This window comes from Canis lupus, chromosome 12 (assembly GCF_048164855.1).
Source record: "Canis lupus baileyi chromosome 12, mCanLup2.hap1, whole genome shotgun sequence".
NCBI classification, from domain to species: Eukaryota; Metazoa; Chordata; class Mammalia; order Carnivora; family Canidae; genus Canis; species Canis lupus.
The window spans coordinates 34,126,005-34,151,284 of NC_132849.1; the positions used below are offsets into that span (position 1 = coordinate 34,126,005).

Genomic DNA, 25,280 nt, shown 5'->3' on the forward strand with positions numbered 1-25,280 from the left:
TTCTGTTCTGGTATGCAGTTGGCTCCTGGCATGGTCCAGATAAAGTGTGATCCGGAAAGTGGTACATGGTGTTAAATGTTGAGTTTCTGCAAATGTGAACGCCAGAGGAGATTTACAAAAACTGAATTAGAGGACTCTCAAACCACAATGTAGAAAACATTGAAAATTAGCCAGCTTTTCCGTTACAACTTGGGATTTGAGTTCACAAAATCCTTGCAGTATATTGTGTCTTATTGCCATCATTTCAAATAATCCTTTGGCAGCCTTCACTTGTTGAGTGATTGGCTAATTATATTAATGTGGCTTTAGTAGACTCAGATTATGCCGGTTGAGTCCTCTGTAAATCTACAAAGAGCTAATATAAATACCAATCGGGGGTGTCTGGCTGGCTCATTCGGAAAAGCACACAACTCTTGATCATCAGGTAGTGAGCCCAAGCCCCATGTTGGGCATAGAGATTACTTAAATCAAAAACATAAATAAATACCAGTTGTTATACTGTGAAGTTGAATATATGACTTCATAAAAATTCAGTCCAAAAGAGCTTCAACCAATTGTGACAACTAGTCATTGGGATTTTAAGCCTTCTATCTGTACTGCAGAATCAAAGACTTTGGAAGCTAGTTTCAAACTTAAATGACACCCTTTTAAATTGATAAGACTAGGGCAATTTCTTCCCCTTCTCTTCCCCCCTCCTACATGAAGAATCATTCCCAGCATCTGATGATGTGAGTCACTGGCTGACAACAGGCTGAGCCAAGCCCACTCCCTAATGCAGGGTTACAGAAAGACCCTCTCCTGTAGTCCACCCTCAACAAGTTCAGATGTACCATTTCCTTTCCCCTGTCACCCCTTACCCTTGGTCCCCCTGGGGCCTCCCTTAGACCAAGTGATGTTCCTTCTCTTACATTTTCCACTTTCCTCCCTCCCTTCCCCTTCCCTCTCACTCCATCTCCTTTCTAATGTCTACCTCCCCCTCAAACCTTCACACATACACACTTAACTCTTTCCTCTGCCAAGTGCAAAATTGCTTATTCTAGATTTTGGAGTACATTTTGTTTAATTTTAGCAAGACAAGTTTGTTTTTTAAAGTAATCTCTAGGGATCCCTGGGTGGCGCAATGGTTTGGCGCCTGCCTTTGGCCCAGGGCGCGATCCTGGAGACCTGGGATCGAATCCCACGTCGGGCTCCCGGTGCATGGAGCCTGCTTCTCCCTCTGCCTGTGTCTCTGCCTCTCTCTCTCTCTGTGACTATCATAAATAAATAAAAATTAAAAAAAAAAAAAAAAAAGAAACTTTAAAGTAATCTCTAGGGCAGCCCAGGTGGCTCATTGGTTTAGCGCCACCTTCAGCCCAGGGCCTGATCCTGGAGACCCGTGATCGAGTGCCACATCAGGCTCCCTGCATGGAGCCTGCATCTCCCTCTGCCTGTGTCTCTGCCTCTCTGTCTCTGTTCCTCTCATTAATAAATAAAATCTTTAAAAAAATAATCTCTACACACAACATGGGGTTTGAACTCACCACCCTGTTTAAGAATTGCATGCTCTACCAACTGAGCCAGCAAGGTGCCCCAGCAAGAAACTTTTCTTAAAAGAACCTTTTCTTAACTGCCCTGAAGAAAATTAGAAGTTTTAAAAAAAAAGTTGTCAGTAGTTTTAGCACTGTTCTTTATCATGGTGCAAAGATAAACCTGCTCTGCCTGGCTAGACTATCACAATTTTATTCACATTGTTGACTATAATAGTAGGTAGATAAAGAATGTACTTATCATGGAAAAAAAACAGAAGAGTAGGTAGAAAATGAGTGGGAGTGGGATAGATATTTGCTGAGTATATTTCATGCAAGGGAAGATCAGAAAAAAAAAAAACAACTCTGGTCATTTTGGCCCCAATTTTTTTTAATGTTCTGTTTTTTTCATTTATTCAACAAGTAGAACCCACTAAAAGTGTCTATTCTTTATTTCTATATTTATTCATCAATCATATATTGTGTAGCTATACATGCTACACTTTCTGTTAAGTAGAAATTCAAAAACATTTTAAAAATGTCTTGCCTTTGGGAAGCTGATGTCTCCTTGTACTTGTAAATGAGTAAGCTATCATTCTACCTGGAGGTGGTAATAAATGGGAAGGGTTGAGGAAGAGGTTCTTAGAGAAAAGCTTCCTAAAGAGGTAGCCCTTGAACTTGATTTATAGGTAATGAACCAACTGCAAAAAATTCTGTGTCTATAGGACACAGAACCTTACCAAAGGAGGTGTAGATGGGAGTGAAAAGCAGTAGACAGGGAGTTTTAGCAAGCTTGGTTTCAATTTGGTTAAATCTGTAATGTCCTGGTAAACTGGTTCTCCTGGGGAAAAAAGGGGCTTGATTTGTACTATTTGCTGATTTCTAAGGTGTAAATATTCCCACCGTATCTGATTTCAAGGTACCAATGTTTTAAACAACTGTCTCAAAAAATTCCTCAGTATTTAACAATGGGCTATTTTGAGACAGTTTAAGCTGGTTCCTGCACACCACTGACTGTGTTCCTACCAGCTTTATGACTTTGGATGTCATTTGCCTCTTAGATTTCAGTTTCCTCATTTATAAATGAAAATGTGGGATTAGATGACCTAGCATCCTGTCAGCAATAAATTTTCATGACTAAGCCATACACAGTCACTGTGAACCTCTAAGGGTAGGGGTCACGTCTGTTGTATTTACTACTGTATCTCCCACCTTTACCACATTGCCTGGCATATAGTAGGTGCTCAATTTTCATTCAACTGAATTTTCATTTCTTAGGCAGTTACATATCACCTAATATGTGCCAGGCACTACTTTAAGAACTTTCAAATATTAACTCAAAATGAGTTCTACATTATAGTTATACTATACAAAGAGAATGGAAAGAATTTGAGTGATAGAATAACGTGATTAAATCAGTGAATTAGAGGGACGCCTGGGTGGCTCAGCGGTTGAGCATCTGCCTTCGACTCAGGGTGTGATCCTGGGGTCCGGGATCAAGTCCCACATCGGGCTCCCTGCAGGGAGCCTGCTTCTCTCTCTGCCTATGTCTCTGCCTCAGTCTCTATCTCTCGTCAATAAATACATAAAATCTTTAAATAAATCAGTGTATTAGAAAGGATGCAGATAAATTAGACAATAGAGGTGGAGAAAAACGGGGAAGTACAGAGTATATATACACAGCATGAAACTTTATGTAAAATGTAGCCTCTCGGGATCCCTGGGTGGCGCAGCGGTTTGGCGCCTGCCTTTGGCCCAGGGCGCGATCCTGGAGACCCGGGATCGAATCCCACATCGGGCTCCCGGTGCGTGGAGCCTGCTTCTCCCTCTGCCTGTGTCTCTGCCTCTCTCTCTCTCTCTCTCTCTCTCTGTGACTATCATAAATAAATAAAAATTAAAAAAAAAAAATTTAAAATGTAGCCTCTCTATCCAAACAAAGCAGTGGTATCAGGACAAAAAAAAATTTCCAGAATCACCTTCCAAATGGAAATCGGATTTAGGGAGGCAGTGTCTCTAAGTTGATTAGTTATCTGCTTTGACCAGCACTTCCGAGGCCTACCCAGAGGGGACATTTTACAACCTCAGAGAAAATTGGTTTCCCTAGTAGTAGAGTGAAGATAGGATTGTTTTCCCTGGATTAAAAAATGTTTTGAGTAGACTTTGTGAACTCTAAAGCACCAAACACATGTAAGGCATGAAGGTTTGGCAAACTGCTTCTGTAATTGTTTTTCAAATATGCTCAGATAAAAAAAAAAAAAAAATATGCTCAGATAATATCTTTAGGCTGGCTAAAAATCGGTGCTATTTTTTTCATTGAGTTCCTCTTAGTCAATGACATAATCTAAGTGGTATGAATATACATGTTTTACATAGATTTTATTTTGTTTTGAAAAAAAAAGCGGGATTAACTATTTTTATTTTTCCCTGGACTTGCCTTGGAACAACACAAGATATTGACTGCTGAGCTAAAAATTAGTGCAGTGGTCCAGACAGGAAATAATAAAGTCCTAGCCTAAGCTGATAGCAATGAAAATGAAAAAGGAGAAAAAAGGAGTAGAATCAACAAATATTTCAAAGGAAAAATCAACAGGATTTAGTGATTAATTGGACTGGGGCAGGGCATGTTGAGAACTTTGATCCTTTAACAAAGCTTTTCTCTGTTCTTCATTCATAATCCCTTCCTCTTTTTCTCAGGATCTCAGGCCTCCAAATAGTTACTATGTTTACCAAATCAGGTAAGAAATTTCTCCCCAGAATAAAAAATGCTTCAATAATACTTTGTGTTTATGGCACAGGAAGGCAACAGTGAGGTCTCTCCTCCAAGCTTTTTTTTTTTTAATATTTTATTTATTTATTCATGAGAAACACATGGGGGGTGGGCAGGCAGAGACACAGGCAGAGGGAGAAGCAGGCTCCATGCAGGGAGCCCAACATGGGACTCGATCCTGGGTCCCCAGAATCAGGCCCTGGGCCAAAGGCAGCACTAAACCGCTGAGCCACTGGGCCACCCTCCTCCAAGCTTTTATAAATTAACCCTAAATGTTAAGTAAAATGGTATGGTTCAATCTGTGATTCGTTTGTACAAAGAGACCATCTATAGCCTGGATCACTAGAGAAGGTGGGGATGACCAAAATTCGAAACTAAGTGACCTGGTTGTACTCTCGTGGAAGCAGGACTGGAATGGGATTTTATGTTAGTAAACGGAAACTTATTATACCCTACTGGGGCTTTCGGTACCCCAGGGTTGGCAGCAGAAGGCATAGAAGAAAGGTCAGTAAGCACAAGATTGGGAGGTATTTCTGAGAGACCCTGGATCTGCAAGGTAGGGACTTTCCAGAAATATATACATATTGTGGGGAACAGATGCTTCATCAGGTCTCACGCTGGCCTGGAATAGACATTCCTAAAACTATCGGCTTCATATTCTGATTCCACCCTCACCGCTGCCTTATGACTCCTCCCTGCTGGTTTTCTAGGTACAGTGTTTTTTTTTTTTTTTTTTTTTTTAAGATTTTATTTATTTATTCATAGAGATGCAGAGAGAGAGAGAGAGAGAGGCAGAGGGAGAAGCAGGCTCCATGCAGAGAGCGTGACGTGACGTGGGACTCAATCCAGGGTCTCCAGGATCACACCCGCGGCTGCAGACAGCGCTAAGCCGCTGCGCCACCGGGGCTGCCCTAGGTACAGTGTTTATCAAGAGAGGTGGTTCTTGAGAAGAAAACATGAGCACTTTCTAGTCAGTAAGAAGGAATAGACCAGCAATCACAAATTAGGCATCCTATCGGGACGTGCAGATAGTTTAATATCTGCACAGTTTAAAATCTTTTAAAATTATTATTTTTTAATTTGAAAGCTCTTAGATGGGTTTCCTCTGTCTTCTTCACAGCTAGTTTCTACCACCCTTATTGTTTTTCCATTCATCTGCTTTATATTGTTTACATTAACTGCCTGATCCCACAGGAAACTGAGTTTGCAACTCTGGAATAGTCCCTAGTATAAAAAAATAAATTAGCAAAGCAAATTATATCTTAATCTCTTGTGAATCTGACTGGTAAGAATCAGCCCTGATGTGTCTAGTCAACCCTTGGGCAGTTAAGGGTGAGAAAGCAGGGCTATGAATAGCAATTTCACCAAGGAAATGCCAATTTCAAGATTTCCTGTTGGAGCCCCAGAGTCTTCTCCAGGTGATTCCTTGATCTCATTGTTGCCTTGTTCCCTTTTCAGCTGTACCCTTCTCATACCATTTTGTAGTCTTCTAATTTACATATGTGTTGTGGCAGTTACTGTGGGTTTGGGTCACTTAACAGTCCTTTTTCACGACCTCCTAATGAGGCTGGAAAGCTCCAACTCAATCTTCAGCTTCCCTTGCAGGTAGAAGTGGCCATATGAAGATTCCTGGCCAATGAGATATATATGGAAATTCCTGGTCCGTTCTGAAATAAAAAGGCAAAGCCTCCTCAGAAGGAGAAAGCCTTTTTTGCTTCTTAACCATTCGTCTTCCAGCTTGCCTGGTTTGGACATAAGGCCCAGAGATGAGGTAGCCTCTTTCCACTGTGTAAGGAGAAAAGCATGGGAAGACTGGCATGCCAAGCAGAAAAATAAGAGCCATACCAGACCTGAGCTATCTACCTTCAGATTTCTTGTGTTTGAGACAAATTCCTACCTGTCTAAGCAACTGTTTTTAGTGTTGCCACCCCAACAAAATCCTCTTCTAACTTGTCTCCCTAATAAAGTCCTCAGGAGAGAGAACATACTTTATATCCTAAATACCCTGTTCAGTGCTGCAAATGGTAGGCATTCAACATGTGTTTATTTAACCAATTAATAAATTTACTCTTGGAAGAAGCTGGGACAAAACACAAAACCATAATTTAGGCAGTTTCTTTTTTTTTTTTTAATGGTGTTTTTTTTTTTTAAGATTTTATTATTTACTTATTCATGAGAGACAGAGAGAGCGAGCGAGGGAGGCACAGACAGAGGGAGAAGCAGGCTCCATGCAGGGAGCCTGATATGGGACTGGATTCCCAGGACCCCAGGGTAACGCCCTGGGCCAAAGGCAGCACTAAACCACTGAGCCACCCGGGCTGCCCAATTTAGGCAGTTACTTATTTCATAAGTGACCAAGATCAACTAAAATAGAAAAAGCAAAGTAACAGGTCAAGCTTCAGATTGGGAAAGCAGTAACAAGGGCACCTTTGCTTTTTCTGAGGAAATAATTTAAATCTTCTGCACTGGGTAACAATGTATTCTTCTTCTTCTTACTATTAGTAAGAAGAGTAGTAGTAATAATACATGTGTATTAACTCAATCTTAATTAACCCAGAAAAAAACATGAACTAGGATCTATTATCCCTGCTTTATAGCCAGGGGACACTGAGGCGCAGAGGCCCAAGAGCATATGGCTAGCTAATGTGGGAGCAGGGGTACCAATCCAGGCCATCAGCCCAGAGCCTGCCCTCTTAACCACTTTACCCTACTGATTAAATAATGGAGAAAACTTAAGCACAGGTCTTCACCTGACAGTCTATTTTTAGTTAAGGAGAAATGTGCTTTTCAAAGTAAAACATTTTAAATCTGAAATCCTAGCTCCTCATTGTGATCCAGTCAATTGCTTGGATGCCCAAAACATTAACATAACGTGTTTCACTCACCTGTTTTAGCAAACCAGACTTTCCCAGCAAGGTCTGTTTCCAAGGGTGACTTTCCAAGGGAGGATACACCCAGCCAGATTTAATGGTCTGGAAATTAAATGGTCTAGGTACTGATTTTACCCCCAAGGCAGGTAAAGCAATATCCCATTCGTACAGCTGCCGTTTACTCTCAGATTAGCTCACTAACAATGGCAACTGGATAGATGCAAGGGTTTAATTATGTTGTCACTTCTTAACACCCTAGGGAGGGTCGCTAAGGGAGGGCCAGCAGTAATTCAAGCCTCCATGGGCTTAGTCTTTTTTCTTGCCTAGTGAATATCCTCCCTGGCTTCTTCCACTTCTCTACAAAGGGTTTGCTTGTGTGTGTGTGTGTGTGTGTGTGTGTGTGTGTGTGTGTAAGGGGGGCCTTTTCTTTTCTACCCTGTGACAAATTATAGACCCCTATTTGAGCTTCCTAGTGAAAAAGGTAAAATAGACTACTGGTGAAAGGTAAAGTAGACGTGGGGAAAAATATCTTCTCTGGTATAAAAAGCCAATAGAATTTACTATAAAAGAGAAAAGTATTCAGAGTCCATGCTGTTTGGTACATCATTGTTTTGAAATGTCAGTAAGACCTTAAGGGTTTTTTTCTTTCTTTTAACAGTAAAAACATTTATAGGGCACTGGGATTCCTGGTGTAGCTTCTTTTCCTATTTTATTTGCAAGTGTATATATATAATCAAGTGAGATGTTAAAAAAATATTTTTTGAGTTTTTGAAAATGTTATCTAACATAATTGAAAAATTCATAACATAGAAGAGAGAGTAGATTTTATAATGTACAGTTGGCCCTTGAACAACATGGGTTTGAATTATGTGGGTTCACTTATACATGGACTTTTTTTTGATATGGTACTGTGTACTATAAACGTATTTTCTCTTATTATTTTCTTAATAATTTTTCTCTAGCTTACTTTAGTATAAAAACAGTATGTAATACATGCAACACACAAAATATATGTTAATTGACAGTTTTTGTTATTGATAATGCTTCTAGTCAACAGTAGGCTACTAGTGGTTAAGTTTTTGGGGAGTCAAAAGTTATACACAGATTTTTGACTGCACATAGGTCAGCACCCATAATCTCTGTGTTGTTCAAGGGTCAACTGTACATTATTTGCCTTTTCTTTTTCAAGAAAATGTGCATCACTCCATTTGCCAGTCTAAGACATTCCATTTTATAGGTAAGGAGAGGGAAAGAGGGAAAAGTAATGGCCAATTCCTTTCTTGTTACTGATCAGATTCTTAGCAGCTGCCTCTTCTTGGATTTCTTCAACAAAGAAATAATTTTTTGACTGCTAATTACCTTGCTGATTGCAGATACTTCACTCATAATAAACAAAACCACACTTTGTTTGGTTTGTGTCAAGACCATCGCTTTTCTTTAGCTATTTGTTCAAGAGCTATGTGAGTCCTAAACTGTAATCGGGCTTCCATGGAATAGTCTTTGTAGTTTTTTATGTTGTCTAGGTTTTTTGTTGCACTCTCATAATCTCCTTTTAGGTAGTGAAGAATTCCTAGTTCATAATAAGTGTATGGCACCAAATAGTGGTCATATTTTAACAACTTCTCCTTTTGAATGACACGATTAAAGTAATGCTCAGCTGTCGAATATCTGCCTAAATGTTTCAGGCATAGACCTTTCAGTAAATTTAACAAACTTATGTCATCTGTGCCATACTCTTTATTTGGATTTTCTCGTAAAAGGTCTTCTCCTCTATTAATTATTGATAACCAGCTTGAAATAAGGTCTAGTTTTTTACTCATGACTCGGAAACCACTCCAGGCATAAATGAATTCCAGGATGGGCTGTGCAGTAAACCAGCCTGTAGTAGTGCCATAGCGCTGGCCCTTTTCAGCAACAAACTTTTCTATTGGCACAGAAGTTCCTAAAATTTTGATTCTCAGGCTATCCACTTTTAAGAAGAGAGAGTTTAGGTCCTCACTCTCTGATTTGACAGACTCAGAAGGAAGCAAGGCGAGTAGCATAGCTTTACTGTATACATATATTGCCTTGGACCACCTGCTCTTATGAGACAGTAGGTCAGCATAGTGGTAAGCCTGCTTCCAATTCCGCAGAAAAACATGGCACCACATGAGTTCCCAATAACAGAGGTGATGAAACTGCTTCCATTCATTTTGAATAAAAATGCATTGCTCTAATACTAACTGTGCATTTTTAAAATTTCCTTTCAGCATACTAAAACGTGCATGAAAAAATTTAAGTATGACACAGTTTGGAAATTTCTGGAGGTAGATTAGGAAGAGGTCCTCTACAGCAGAACTGTGACCCTTTTCAACACCAAAAGCTACAAAGATATAACTGTAATAAAAGAGTAGAGTTAGAACACTTAAGATATTGTTTATATGGGATTCAGATGCACTCTCATAAAGCAAAGTCAAGCCCACGTCTCTATCACCAGAATATCCAACAATATTGAGTAGTTTAAGGGTCTTTGGTGGCACAAGTGATAATATCAGATTGAATGCTCCAAGTCCAAATTTTACTCCTCCAACCAGATGTCTGTAGGTTTTGCTCTGGTTGTTAGGTATCTGTGTTAATACTTGTTGACAGTCTTTGTATATTTGATAACTTAACCCGATGTTGATTGCACTTTTAAGGAAAGCAAACATACTGTCGTCTTGTATAAATGTTACAGTGGATTTCAGAATCAAGCACTCAGCATAGCAGACTTCTGCATGCAATTCCTCTTCTTTGATAGCCTTTATTCCCTGTTTATTCACTAGATGAGAAAAACTTGTCATCCTAGATTTTCTTCGGAAACCATTGCAGGTTTTCAAAGCTTCCTTTGTGGTAGTCATTCCAATCTGTATATCCAGTGGGTCAAAAGTCAAGATGGCCTTAACAACCATAAGGATATTATAAATTAGAGCATGGTATATACTGTTTTTTGACCATGGATGAATAAGATCTATGGCCTCTTTGAATCTATTATTTAGAAATAAATACAATCCAGTTGTGCATTCTTCTAAGGAAGACATTAGATTCATTGTTGTTGCCACAGGGATAGTTTCATAGGCATCTTCAAATTTGTCCTCATCACTTTCTGCCTTACTTAGAGTAAATGATGTAAAGACATTCTCCTTATCATTTTCTCTTTTACTTAGAGTAAGTGACATATTTGCTTCCTTACTTTAGAGATGGGCAGTATCTGACAGGGAGTGATGTGGCCGCAATGAGGGTAGCTCCTGCTCTCCCAACTGAGCTCACTTCTTCTACAGCCTGAGGTGTCGCTGTTACAACGGAGGCAGACAAACTAATAGTGTGGGTGCAGCATTAGAATATTCTCATCTATGGCAGACAAGATGGGGAGGGGAGAGAAAGAATTTTATTTACTCATAAGAGGTATTTCTGAGAAATTCAAATCATTTGTAATATATAGAAAACATGTGAAGTAAATCCTTTATAAACAAAGAGTTCTTTCAGCAATAATACACATTTTCAGAAATGTTGATGGGGGAAGGCTTATTCCCTTTAAGAAATTTTTTTTTCTTTTTGTATAATTGATACACTCTCTATTCTCTGCCCCCCCCACTCAGTTTTACTGAGAAAAAATTGACAAAACTGTAAGATATTTATTTTTTTTAATTTATTTATTCATAGAGACAGAGAGAGAGAGAGGCAGAGACACAGGCAGAGGGAGAAGCCGGCATCATACAGAGAACCTGATGTGGGACTCGACTCAGGGTCTCCAGGATCACGCCCTGGGCTACAGGCGGCGCTAAACCGCTGCGCCACCGGGGCTGCCCAAAACTGTAAGACATTTAAAGTATATAACATGATGGTCTAGGGGTGATAAGAACATTTTTCTACTTTCAGCAAATTTCAATTATACAATACAATGTTATCAACTATAGCCACCATGTCATATATTAGATACTTAGATCTCATTCATCTTATAACTGAAAGTTTGTATTCTTTTACCAGCTTCTCCCTATTTCTCCTATCCCCCCAATCCCTTGCTCTTAATGTTCCCATAAGGGGACTTTTCTGCTAGAGGAATACTCTGGGCTGACTTCTGGCTGGGAGCTGATAAAAAGACCTGGAAGAGCGTTGCTCTATCCCTTCTGAATTCCTCCTTTTGAATTGGCCTGAAACCAACAACCAGAAAGAGTTTGTTTTCTGCTCTCTAGCTGTGCCTGGGACCAGATGGGCAAAGGTTTAATTAGGGGGTGAAGCATCGGTGAGCCCAGTTGGCAGCACATCACGTCTTTTTTTTTTTTTTTAAGATTTTATTTATATATTCATGAGAGACACAGAGACACAGGCAGAGGGAGAAGCAGGCTCCCTGTGCAAGCCCGATATGGGACTCTGGGATCACACCCTAAACCGAAGGGCAGATGCTCAGCTACTGAGCCACCCAGGCGTCCTGGCAGCTCATCACATCTGAAACCACAGTAACTGTCAACTTAATCAAAAATCAACTTTGGGGTCCTTCAGCCTGACTCTTGCATCTATATTCCATTGGTTCTGAACTCAGACAGGAAAAGGCATGTTATTTATAGACCCTTAAGACTATATCCTCCTCCTCTAACTCTTGTATTCTCTCTTTAGATGATTAGTACTATCATCCACACTAGATCTCTCTCTTTTTTTTCCTCCTCCCATATCCATCAGTGACCAAATCCTGTCAGATCTACTTTGTTGAATGCAGTACCTCTCTGTTGTCCTCCAAATCACCCTGGACATTCTTCTTTAATGAGGTTATAATACGGTAAAATGGTATGATATGGTAAAATGCACAAACTGTTAAGTTAGACTGCTTAGGTTTGAATCCTGATTCTCCACTTGCTTGCCTTTACTGTGCTTCTGTTTCTCATCTGCAAATAGGGAATAATAATACTTCTACCAAAGAGTGGTTGGGAGAATTAGGTAGATTAATATATGGAAAGCAGTCAGAACAGTACCTGGCATATAGTGTAAATACTCAATATATTATTTTATACAAATCCCCTCATATCCTGGCATATAGCAGGTGCTTGCCAAATTGTTTAATTTTTTTAAATTTAATTTAAATTTTTTTTTTTTTTTTGCCAAATTGTTTTAAATGACATTTGGGATGCAGACTGCTGTGTGAGGAGTTTCATAGCTTTTGGCAATAGAAGTGGAGTCATTTTATCATTCTTTTGCTTAAAATGTTCTGTCTGAGATGTCTTCTTTACCTCTGTCCACTTGTCTACTTTTAAAAGATCACTCTAGCAGGGTGCCTGACTTGCTCCATTGGTAGAGCATGTGACTCTTGATCGCGGCGTTGTAAATTCAAGCTCCACATTGGGTGTAGAGATTACTTAAAAATGTAATCTCTTTGTTTTTGTTTTGTTTTTTTTTAAGGATCAGGGGCACATGGGTGGCTCAGTCCGTTAAACATCTGCCTTTGGCTCAGGTCACAATCCCAGAGTCCTGGGATCAAGACTCACATCAGGCTCCCTGCTCAACGGGGAGTCTGCTTCTCCTTCTGCCCCTCATGTTCCCTCCCTCTCTCTCAACAAAATAAAATGTTTTAAACAATTAAAATAAAAAAAATATCAGTCTAGTAAGAATGGATTAGGGAGCACTAATACTGAGCCAGGAAGATCAGTCGAGTAGGGGCTTGAGTAAGATAGAGAGGAAGCAGAGAGGGATACAGAGCACAAGTGTGGGGAGGAAAGCCTTGGATGAGATGAGAAAAACCTCTTACACTAACAGAGAAGAGCCTTCCTTTCTCTTATTCGTTTAATACAGATTGAATTGAGCCCCTTCAATATACTGAGCACTATTCTTGGTGCTAGGGATACAGCAATGAACAAAATAAAGACCTGGCTACCATGGAATTGGTTTTCTTAGGGGAGGGGCATTCTTGGCAGGGAGAAGGATGTTGTGATGTGGAGGAAAACACAAATGAATAAACAACATGTCAGCAGTTGATATATGCTATGAGGAAGACTAAAACAGATTAAGACAGAATAAGAAATTTAGAGAGTGATGGGGTATAAGGTACTTGGTATTTTATGTAGGGTAGTCAGAGAAGGCCTCCCCAATAAGGTGACATTTGAGGAGAGATATAGAAGATGTGAGAATCTCTTGATCTCTTCTTTCAGACTAAGATAAGTGAACATCCTATGTATTCCCATGATGCCTTGTGCTTACCTCTATACCAGCACTTGCTGGTATAAAATATATATATATTTTTAAACATTGGTCTTTTTTTTTTTTTGCATCTTTTATATCTATCTTCATCATCAAGTATAATGACTGGCACTTAGTTATCAAACTAAATTAGCATTTATTAAATGGCTATGACAGTTTTCAATTTACATATACTAAGATAAATTCAAGATGAAGTAATCCTTTTACTTTTAAAACTATGATACTAAAAAATGTAACAACGAATACTACAAAGAATTGGTGTCCTTAATATAGTAAGAGTTCCTAGGGATCACTAAGCTAGGAAAAACACCCCAACAGAAAAATCAACAAAGGACGTAAATAAATTAATTACCAATAAGCATAATGTTGAATCTCATTATAAATAATAAAATGAAAAATTTTAAAATATCTCCATCTTAAAAATGAAATTTGGCAGATTAAAAAAATTCATCCAGGGATCCCTGGGTGGCGCAGCGGTTTAGCGCCTGCCTTTGGCCCAGGGCGCGATCCTGGAGACCCGGGATCGAATCCCACGTCGGGCTCCCGGTGCATGGAGCCTGCTTCTCCCTCTGCCTGTGTCTCTCCCTCTCTCTCTCTCTCTCTCTGTGACTATCATAAATAAATAAAAATTTTAAAAAAATTAAAAAAAAATTCATCCAGTGTTAATGAAGGTGCAGAAAACCAAATACCTTTGTGGACTTGTTGGTGGGTATACATAAGTGGCTGCAACCATTTTGGAGAGCTATTTGGCAACATGTTTTAAAAGCTTTTACATTTTTTTAAATGATCTATTTATTGTGGGGGGGAGGGACAAAGGGAGAGGGTGAGAATCCCAAGCAGACTCTTCTCTGAGCATGGAGTGGGACGGGGGCTCGAGATGGGGCTCAACATGGGGCTTGTTGTGTTTGTTGTGGGGCTTAATCCCATGACCCTGAAATCATGACCTGAGCTGAAGGCAAAAATCAGTTGCTTAACTGACTAGGCCACCCATGTGCCCCAACATTTAAATTTTTTTTATACTCTTTGACCAAGTAATTTTACTTATGGAATTATCCTAAGGTTATAATCAGGGGTGTATATAAATATCTACAGAAGGTATATATACTTCAGCATTATTTATAATACAAAAATGAAAATCTAAATTTCTTACAACAGTGGATACTGATGGAATACTATCGCAAACATTATACTGTTGTAGACTATTTAATGACTTAAGAAATTGTTTATGGTATAATGTACTGTATTAGTTGGGGTTCTCCAGAGAAGCATAACCAATGCCAGGTATGTACAAAATAATACATAAAATAAAGAACTGGCTCATGCAGATCTGGAGGCTGAGGAGTCTCAAGATCTGTAATTGGCAAGCTGCAGACCCAGGAGACCCCATGGTATAAATTCTAATCTGAAAGCCAGCAGGCTCAAAATCCAGGAAGAGCCAATTTTTCAAGTAGAGTCCTAAGGCAGGAAAAGACTGATGTTCTGGCTCAGACAGTCACACAGGAGGAATTCTATCTTGCTCAGTCTTTTGTTCTGTTCTATTCAGGTCTTCAATTAATTGGATGAGGTCCATCCACATAGGGGAGTCAATCTGCTTTACTCAGTACTGCTTACTACTGATTCAAATGTTAATCTCATTCAAACACCCTCACAAACACATCCAGAATAATATTTGGCCAAATGTCTGGTCCTGTGGACCAGTCATGTTGACTTGTAAAATTAACCATCACATATACTAAGTAAAAAGAGAAGGTTTTTACAAAACTATATGATGTGATTTTTTCCAAAGAAGTGATATATGCATAGGTAAAAATTGGAACTATAAATTTCAGATTATAATAATGATTATATCTGAGTGGTGGGGTTATGGATAACATTTATATTCTTTTTTTTTTAAGATTTTATTTATTTATTCATGATAGACAGAGAGAGAGAGGCAGAGACACAGGAGGGAGAAGCAGGCTCCATGCAGGGAGCCGGATGCGGGACTCGATCCCGGGACTCCAGGATTGCGCCCTGGGCCGAAGGCAGGCGCCAAACCGCTGAGCCACCCAGGGATCCCCGTATATTCTTTATTTAACAACATTCAGTAAATATTGAGCACCTACTATATAAGGACTATGCTATGAAATAGGCATAACCTAGTTAATGAAATAGAGTTGGACCCTGCCCTCACAAAATTCACAGCCTGGTATTTGTACTATTTATAATTTCCACAATCAATATGTTACTTATATTCGGTGGGGGGGAAGCCTATAATAGTTTTGCATGCTTATTTCATGTAACTCTCACAACTGGATGAAGTGGGTATTATTGTCATTTCTCTTTTATGTATGGGGAAACTGAGTCTAAGTGAAGTTAAGTGACTTGCCCAAAATCATAGTTGATGTATGTATGGAGAACAGGATTCAAACCCAGGTGGTTGGACTGCAGAGCTGACAGTCATAGTCAACAGTATAACATGAGCTAACTTATTTATTTAATCTTATTTTTTAATTTTTAAAAATTTATTTAATCTCTACATCCAATGTGGGGCTCAAATTCACAACCCAAAGATCAGAAGTCACATGTTTTTCTGCCTGAGCCAGCCAGGCTCCCCAAACTTCTTTCTTTTAAAAGATGTCATTTGGCAATTATTTATTTATCTATAGCAGTGAACATGACATATTTTATTGGGAAAGTTAAGCCATGTAGGATTATTTGGCAATTATTTATCTGTAGCAGTGAACATGACATATTTTATTGGGAAAGTTAAGCCATGTAGGATTATTGTTGTTTTTTTCATTCTGCTTTCTATATTTTCCATTTTCTATAGCAAAAGTAAATTATTTTTATAACTTAAGAAAGTTTTTGCATTCTGAATTTAATATTACATGGATAATTAATAATCTTTTAAAAAAGATTTTATTGGGCAGCCCCGGTGGCTCAGCGGTTTAGCGCTGCCTTCGGCCCAGGGCCTGATCCTGGAGACTCAGGATTTTATTTATTTGAGAGAGAGAGAGAGAGAGAGAGAGAGAGCACAGAGGGAGAGGGAGAAGCTGACTCCCTGCTGAGCAGAGAGCCCAACGTGGAGCCCAATCCCAAGACCCCAAGATCATGACCTGAGCCAAAGGCAGATGCTTAACTAACTGAGCCACCTAGGCACCCCTGGATACTTAATAACCTTATCCATATAATCCAGTGGAATAATTTAGCTAAGTACAGAAGAACATACAACATTGCTGTCCAAAATAACTCAAAATTTTGAATTGTATTATTAGCTTTGAATCATTTTTCAAAGTATACTTGAATGTATATTACATGAATGAATACAAATGAAACAACCAATGTCTAAAACATGTAAGTGATTTGTCTAAAACCAAGTAGTAAATTGCAGAAACAGTATTCAATTTCAAGTCTTCTAAGTCCCAGGTCATTGCTCTTTTCATGAACTCAGACTATATTCATCAAAGAGGTAGGTGGAAGGCCTTGGGCAAATCATTTAACTTCTCTGATTCTAGGAAGTGATATATTTAAGCTAAGCTTTTAACTATGAGTAGGACTTTCATAGGTAGGATTGTTCACAGGAACAGTCAAGGAATATTAATATTATAAGGATAAGAATAGCATAAGGAAAGGGGCAGAGGTCTGTTAAAAAATGAGCAGCTTGGGGACGCCTAGATGGCTCCGCGGTTGAGCATCTGCCTTTGGCTCAGGGCGTGATCCCAGGATCTGGGATCAAGTCCCATACTGGGCTCCCTGCAGGGAGCCTGCTTCTCCCTCTGCCTATGTCTCTGCCTCTTTCTGTGTGTCTCTCATGAATAAATAAAAATTTAAAAATCTTAAAAACTAACAAACAGGGGGAATCCCTGCGTGGCTCAGAGGTTTAGCGCCTGTCTTCACCCCAGGGCGTGATCCTGGAGTCCCAGGGTTGAGTTGCGCGCCCCTGTTGGGCTCCCTGCTTCTCCCTCTGCCATGTCTCTGCCTCTCTCTCTCTCTGTGTGTGTCTCTCGTGAATAAAGAAATAAAATCTTAAAAAAAAAAAAAGAGCAGTTTGCTTTGATTTTAAAGTGAAAAAAAGAGTTAACATATGTAAAACACTTAGTATAGTGTCTGGCACATAGTAAATACTCAGCAAATACTAACATTAGTAAGATAATTGGAGGCTAGAAACCTCTTTTAATATGAGAAAAATGAGGCCCAGAAAGTTTGTAACATATAAAAAATAATATGATTATTTAGTAATAAAGATGGGAACATATGTTGCCTTACTTCTGAACTCAATACTTTTTCCAGTTCACCATATTCATGTTGGAATATGGCTGTAACCACAGATTGAGACAGTGATTATGGACTGTGGGGAATCATACTCCATACCAATGAGGTGAAAATTGCTGGGACCAGTTTTCCAAAGAAAGAACAGTCACAAAGGTGCCCATACCCAATACTATCTCAAAATTATATACTAATTGGGGTGCCTGGCTGGCTCAGTCATGTGACTCTGTGAGTCTTGATCATCAGGGTCATGAGTTAAAGCCCCATGTTGGGCATGGCGCCTAGTTAAAATTTAAAAATAAAATTTAAAAATTACATACTAATTATAAATGTTGTATTTGAATTAGTGAAAAGTTAAAGGATATTTTTGAATAATTAAATTTTATATATTCTAAAGTTTGTGTGTGTGTGCAGGGGGCAGTATATAGGATATAAAAGTGTTTAATTCAGGAAACAACCTAGGGCAGCTCGGGGCTCAGCAGTTTAAACGCCGCCTTTGGCTCAGGGTGTGAACCTGGGGTCCCAGGATCAAGTCCCACATCAGGCTCCCTGCATGGAGCCTGCTCCTCCCTCTGCCTGTGTCTCTGCCTTTTTCTCTATGTGTCTCTCATGAATAAATACATAAAATCTTAAAAAAAAAAAAAAAGAAGGAAACAACCTATTGCTAAATTGACCCTCAAATATTTAGTGTATATAATTGCCGATTTAACCGCACTCCTGACAAAAATAGCATGTTGTTTTAATTTGCATTTTTAGTAAGGACAGACAATTTTTTCGTTGGGGGGCCTTTTTTCTTGTCTGTTTCTGTGGGGTTTTTTTTCCTACTTTTTACTGGGTGAAGTCTTTTTTTTTTTTTTTTTTTTTTTTTTTTTAAGTAAGCTATATGCCCAAAGTGGGGCTTGAAGTCAAGATCCTGAGATCAAGAGTCAGAGGTTCTACTGACTGAGCTAGCTAGGCACCCTATCAGACTTGGTTCTTAACTAGAGATTCCATAGTCTTGGATTTGGGGAACTAGGTAGATCTGAAAAATACTGGAGGATGGAGGGTACAAACTTTTTCTATCAAGAAAACATGAAGAGGAGTGCCTAGTTGGCTCCGTCAGAGAAGAATGCTGACTTTTGATCTCAGGGTGGTGGGTTTGAGTTCCACATTGGGTGTAGAGATTATTAAAACCAAACAAACTTAAAAGAAAACATGAGATTTAAAAAAATTACTGTTAGCATCCTTTCATTAAAAGGGGCAGCACTATATGTTGGCAAATTGAATTTAAATTTAAAAACAGAACCACCTAGGGATCCCTGGGTGGCGCAGCAGTTTAGCGCCTGCCTTTGGCCCAGGGCGCGATCCTGGAGACCCGGGATTGAATCCCATGTCCGGCTCCCGGTGCATGGAGCCTGCTTCTCCCTCTGCCTGTGTCTCTGCCTCTCTCTCTCTCTGTGTGACTATCATAAAAAAATTAAAAAAATAAATAAAAATAAAAACAGAACCACCTAAAAAAGGGGGGGGGCAGAGGAACATTAAAAAAATAAGATAAAAAAAAGATAAATGAATAAATAAATAAATACGACATATTCACAGAATAAAAGATGGTTCTTCCCAAGAAAGAGTGGTTGGAATAGTAACTATTTTTATGGAATTGGAGTTTTTTTTTTCAAGGTTTTATTTATTTATTCATAAGAAACACACACAGAGAGACAGAGACATAGGCAGAGGGAGAAGCAGGCTCCACGCGGGAGCCTGATGTGTGACTCAATCCCGGCACTCAACCACTGAGCCACCCCAGCATCCCTGGAATTGGAGATGTTTTTATCAAAGTTCTGACAGTCTTCATAGCAAGATTTGGGTACCACTGCACTCACCATGTTACAATTCTAGGTCTTAGTCTCATTTGAAAAATGAGGTGGTTAGACTAATGATTTAATAAAATTCCTTGTTTCCCTATGTGTTTCAAACCATTTCTTTCTTATGAAGTCTAAACTTATCTATTTGAGTCACAGTATATGTATCCATTTATCATTGGCTTGGGAATAGGTTTTCTATTTGCTTTTTAAAGAAAGGTACTCTTGTGATGCCTGAGTGGCTCAGTGGCTGAGCATCTGCCTTTGGTGCAGGGCATGATCCTGGAGTTCCAGGAATGAGTCCCACATCAGGCTCCTGCAGGGAGTCTGCTTCTCCCTCTGCCTATGTCTCTGTTTTCTTTCTGTGTCTCTCATGAATAAATAAATAAAATATTTTATTTTATTTTTTAAGATTTTATTTATTTATTCATGAGAGACACAGAGAGAGAGAAAGAGAGAGAGAGGCAGACACACAGGCAGAAGGAGAAGCAGGCTCTATGCAGGGAGCCTGATGTAGGACTCGATCCCAGGTCTCCAGGATTACTCCCTGAGCTGAAGGCAGTGCTAAACCTCTGAGCCACCTGGGCTGCCCAAAATAAAATCTTTTTTTTTTTTTTTTTTTTTTAGGAAAAAAGGTATGCTTAATCTTATTGAAATTAGTTTCAAAGGGGCATCTGCGTGGCTCAGTTGGTTAGGAGTCTCATGGAGTTTCAGCTCAGGTCATGATCTCAGGGTCATGAGATGGAGCCCCAAGTTGGCTCCAAGCTGGGCCTGGAGCCTGCTTAAGATTCTTTCTCCCTCTCTTTCTGCACTCCCTCTCAAAAAAAAGAAATTAGCTTCAAAGACTTAACTTTGTAATAAAAAGCAACAATTTCCCCATTGCTCATGAACATACATCCATTCCCCTCCCCACCCCAATTCCATAGGCAAATGCCTTTGCATAAACCCTTTAAGCAAGTTTCAGCATTTGATTTCAGGATTCTTGCAGATCCACTTTTCATGAAGAAAATTTCTTTTTCTGACTTGTTGGTTTTTTTAAGTGTCAGATTGTTTTTGTCTCTGTGGATAGGGTCAAAGAAGAAAAGTAACAATTTCACTTAGAAGCAAATGAGTGAAGAGACAAAGACATCTTAGGAGTGGGCATAAGCTGCTCACCGTGTTTCAGGGTCTTGTCCCTGGCTTTCCAGAAACAAAACTTCATTTCTGTCAGTGTACCCAGGTCATATCAAATTTTTAGCAGCTGACAAAGGTTAGTCAAACCACTACTACTGCCTCTCTTCTTCATCCTCCTAACAGCTAACATTTATTGAGTACTCAGTATGTGCTAGACACTGGGCAATGTCATTTGCTTGATTTACCTCATGTAATCCTAACAACTACTCTCTGAGATGAGTACTACTCTCAAACCCCATTTTGCAGATGAGGAATCTGAAGTACCAGGAGATTAACAACTTGATCAAGGGTAGGCAGCTATTAATTAAATGGTGGAGCCACGCTTCAAACCCAACGGTCACACTCCATGAGTTTATATGCTCTTAATCATTATACTATACCTACCACCTATCCTAAGGAAAGAATTCATGAAGAACAATAATTTTTATTAATTTATGGTAGAGGATATTCATTTCTGGGAATTGAAAAATCGGTATCAAAACATCAATGAGGGAAGTCAACAGTCTTGAGCAGTAATCTTTAAGTACAGCTGAGAGCAGGCTAATAACATAGGTTCTCTCTAAGATAGTGACAGTTTAGAACTGCTAAACTCTGTCCAAGCTAGTCTAGCTTTCTAGTTAAGACAACAAGGTGACCAAGTCCCTTTCATTTTTTTTTAAGATTTTATTTATTTATTCATGAGAGACAGAAAGAGAGGGACAGAGACACAGGCAGAGGGAGAAGCAGGCACTCTGTGAGGAGCCAGATGTGGGACTCGATTCCAGGACCCCAGGATCATGACCCGAGCCCGAGGCAGACACTCAATCTCTGTGCCACCCAGGTGCCCCTAAGTCCCTTTCATTAATATTCTTTCTTTAGATAAGGAACAACATAATTCAATGGGGTTTGATGGTTTTACAGTTTCACTCTTTTTAATACAATCAGGCATTCCTCAGAAAGCCTCATCCTTACTAGATTGCTTTATATTCTTAAACCAGCCATTTAGTAGTATTTGTATCAGTGCAGCACTCTTGCATCACATTTTCATTCTTCCTAGTTTCACCCTTTCAAGTTGGTTAAGGCACTGGCATTTTTTACCTGTTGCTCCCCCAGCCCCATCTCCATACTTCAGTACTGATTATAATCCAGGGCTTGGCTAACGAAAAGTTAATTTCTTGATACAAAATGAAAGAATTAGGGATGCCTGGGTGGCTCAGTGGTTGAGCATCTGCCTTTGGCTCAGGATGTGATCCTGTGGTCCCAGGATTGAGTCCTACCTCGGGCTCCCTGCATGGAGGCTGCTTCTCCCTCTGCCTCTGTCTCTGCCTCTCCTGGTGTGTCTCTCACGAATAAATAAATAAAATATTTTAAAAATGAAAGAATCATAAACATAATTCTGACGATTTTTCCTTCCTAGAAGTTTGTAAGAACATTCTAGAGGGAATAGAAGATTATGAAATGTTGAAAAAAAGAAAAGCAAGTTGTAGTTGAATACAGCTATTTGGACTGGCCCACAGTACACATATATATATAGCACACACATAAATACATATTAAAACACTAGTGTTTATAAGTACAGACTATTTCTTTACATTAAAAATAGATACATGTGCGGGGATCCCTGAGTGGCCCAGTGGTTTGGCTTCTGCCTTTGGCCCAGGGCATGATCCTGGAGACCCGGGATTGAGTCCCACATCGGGCTCCCTGCATGAAGCCTGCTTCTCCCTCTGCCTGTGTCTCTGCCTCTCTCTCTCTCTGTCTGTCATGAGTAAATAAATAAAATCTTTAAAAAAATAAAAATAGATACATATTCAAAAGGACTAAACCTGGTTTCGGTTTAAAGTTTTCACATACAAGCTAAAATTGGAACGATTTAAAAGTGAAACTAAGGGATCCCTGGGTGGCTCAGTGGTTTAGTGCCTGCCTTCCACACAGGGCGTGATCCTGGGGTCCCAGGGTTGAGTCCCACATTGGGCTCCCTGCATGGAGCCTGCTTATCCCTCTGCCTGTGTCTCTGCCTCTCTCTCTCTCTCTGTGTGTGTCCCTCATGAATAAATAAATAAAATCTTAAAAAAAAAAAGTGAAACTAAAATGGAATAGAAAATAAGAGAAAGAGTGAACTTTTCCTTTAATGCCTCTCTGGAAAAACTCAATTTAGGAAATGCAGATAAATTTCAAAAGCTGCTGTAAGAGGATTAAGAATTAACCCACCCTCTCATAAACTAATAATATAATCAGTATTATTTAACAACAGTAATACAGGGGCTCCGGGGTGGCTCAGTTGGTTAAGTGTCTGCCTTTGGCTCAGGTCATGATCCTGGAGTCCTGGGATCAGGCCTGGCATCAGGCTTCCTGCTAGGTCAGGAGTCAGCTTCTCCCTCTCCCTCTACCCTTCCCCCTGATCTCTTTCTCTCTTTCTCTCTCTCTCTCTCTCAAATGAATAAATTCTAAAAAAAAAAAAAAAAAAAAAAAAGTGATATATTAAGAATCACTTAAAATTTCATATTAGGAAATCTTAGAATATTCGTTGAATAAAGTACCTTTTATATTCCAATTGAATCTGGGAAAATGATCTTAATTTAACACATAATCCTATAGGCAGAAATTTATGTGGCTGAAACTGATTTCAAAAGAATCAGTGGAAATAAAAGTGTTCTGTACAATACTATCTCCCTGATTTGGATTGACATTTAGTGAAAAGAATTGGTTATGTGTTCTTAGAGTGTTCAGTAGACTAGTGTATGGAAATACCATTCAGAACTATTGTTTTTTCATGGTACCTAGGATAGCAAAGCTCAGCCTAGAATTGGCCCTTTTCTAATACAGATAAATAACATGTAGTTAGCTTATCAAAGCACCTATTTCCTAGAGAGGAAGGCAAGCCAGGCAGGGTTTATCACTTTTCCTTTAATGTGCTTGAAAGCAGTTGTGTAAGTTGGAAAATTGCTTCTTTTCATATTTTTTATAGTATGACATCCTTCAGAATTCTCCTTAGTACAATAGACTTTGTATTCAGAGACAAAAAAACATGTATTGAGGCCTAATAGTATAATAAGTACTATCTTCCAATAAGTTACCTGTGCTTTGTGCAACAACACTTTTCATAAATTCTTTTTTTTTTTTTTTTTTTTTTGAGTGGCAGGGATGGGGTGGAGGGAGAGAGTCTTAAGCAGGCTTCTCACCCAGCTTGGAGCCTGAGGTGGGGGTCTATCAAGAGTTGGATGCTTAACAGACAGAGCCACCCAGGCACCCCCATAATTTCTTAATAGAAGAAAGTCAAATTAGTGAGCCTTTACAGAACTGATACCCAGTCTTCGAGGGAGTATATAAAAAGATCTTTATCATTTAATCCTTTGAGAAGAACCCAGTTAAGTAGAAAACACAATCAATAAAACTAAAGGAGAATAAATATAACATTCTATAGAACTTCTATTTTCTTGCTAGAATTTTCTTGCAATGGATGTATTCTTTCTATAATTTGATACATCTGAAAAAAATACGTATATAAATTTGTAGCATTGTCAAGAGAGGATCCATATTTTATTCACCAACTAAATCTCCTGTCTTCCATAGTCCGCATCACACATCCAAATACATCACGTGAAGTTACAGATGAAAAACATAGAGATACAAATAGCTAATGATTACATCTTTTATGTGAAGCAATTCCAACTCAAATATTCCAAGTATTTATTATATATAGTGTAATGTCTTTTTTTTTTTTTTTGTAGCTGGTGAAAAAGGAGTTAAATCTGTATTTGTAGACTTGGCATTTGGAAAATACATTGTATAAAATCAAATCTGAAAAGTATAGCATTGGAAATATAGTCAATAATACCATAAAAATGTATGCGTGACAGGTGGTGACTACACTTAGGGCGAACATCCAGTAATGCAAAGAATTGTTAAAACACTATGCTGTACATGTGAAATGAATATAACATTGTATGTCAACTATACCTAATAAAAATACAATCAGAACTTATGTTAAGCAATTCTATCTAAAGAAAGGGTTTACATTTATTTTCTATAGAGTTTGGCTGAGCAGCAAGGCTGTTACTCGAAGACGACTTAAAGTCCCAGTCCTCAGGATAGGAGTATTAGTGGATGAGATGTGTTACTACAATTCAAAGCAGAAAGCACTAGAAAGAAAGCACAAATAAATCTGTGCTTCAAATGCAAATAATTTCATAACTGCCACTAGCTAGAATGCTTTAAGGATTTAGGGGCTTTGCACAATTTCAAAATAACCGTAAAACGAAATACAACTCTATTCCTCTGTGCCCCAGAGTCCAAGAACTCATACGGTGTGGGTGAAAATTGGTTCTGAAGCGGCCGGAGGGTCGGTGCAGTCCCTGGGCACGGCACTCCTTTTGAGGCCCAGGGCGCAGTGACCACTACTCAGAATGGAGGGGTTTATGCAGCTCTCACCCTGGCCAAACTCCCGATTACCTCTGATGAGCCCCGGAGACGACTGAGCAGCAGTCTAAGCCAGGTCCCCCCGCAGAAAGGCGGCGACAGCTGCAACATCAGCGGTTAAATTTTACAGCCTTTCGTAAGGCCGGTGTAGTGTACCTGCAGTAAGACTACCTGAGCTGAGGGTTCCTAGACTGGGGGGAAATAAAAGGGGGGAGGGAGAAGGAAGGAAAAGGGGGAGGGGAGGGGAGGGGGCGGGACGCGGCGGGGAAGTCCACGG

The 25,280-nt window shown here is 39.3% G+C and overlaps 1 protein-coding gene across 8 annotated transcripts in view; it reads right to left on the minus strand.

Moving 5' to 3' along the window:
* LOC140601489 (tetratricopeptide repeat protein 39B-like) overlaps nt 1–25,280 on the minus strand; it is a 55,529-nt gene that overhangs the window by 29,646 nt on the left and 603 nt on the right. For 3 of the 8 annotated variants that reach the window (XM_072770470.1, XM_072770469.1, XM_072770467.1), the window contains exons 1-2: nt 25,037–25,249; nt 7,158–10,508 (exon numbers count right to left, since the gene is read on the minus strand). In XM_072770470.1, coding sequence (XP_072626571.1) covers nt 8,561–10,336 — 1,776 coding nt within the window. In that variant the 5' untranslated portion in view covers nt 10,337–10,508; nt 25,037–25,249 and the 3' untranslated portion in view covers nt 7,158–8,560. Of the gene's footprint in view, nt 1–5,078; nt 5,940–7,157; nt 10,509–25,015; nt 25,263–25,280 lie in introns of those variants that run through there. The other 5 variants (XR_012004501.1, XR_012004500.1, XM_072770471.1 and 2 more) reach the window with 5 other exon arrangements.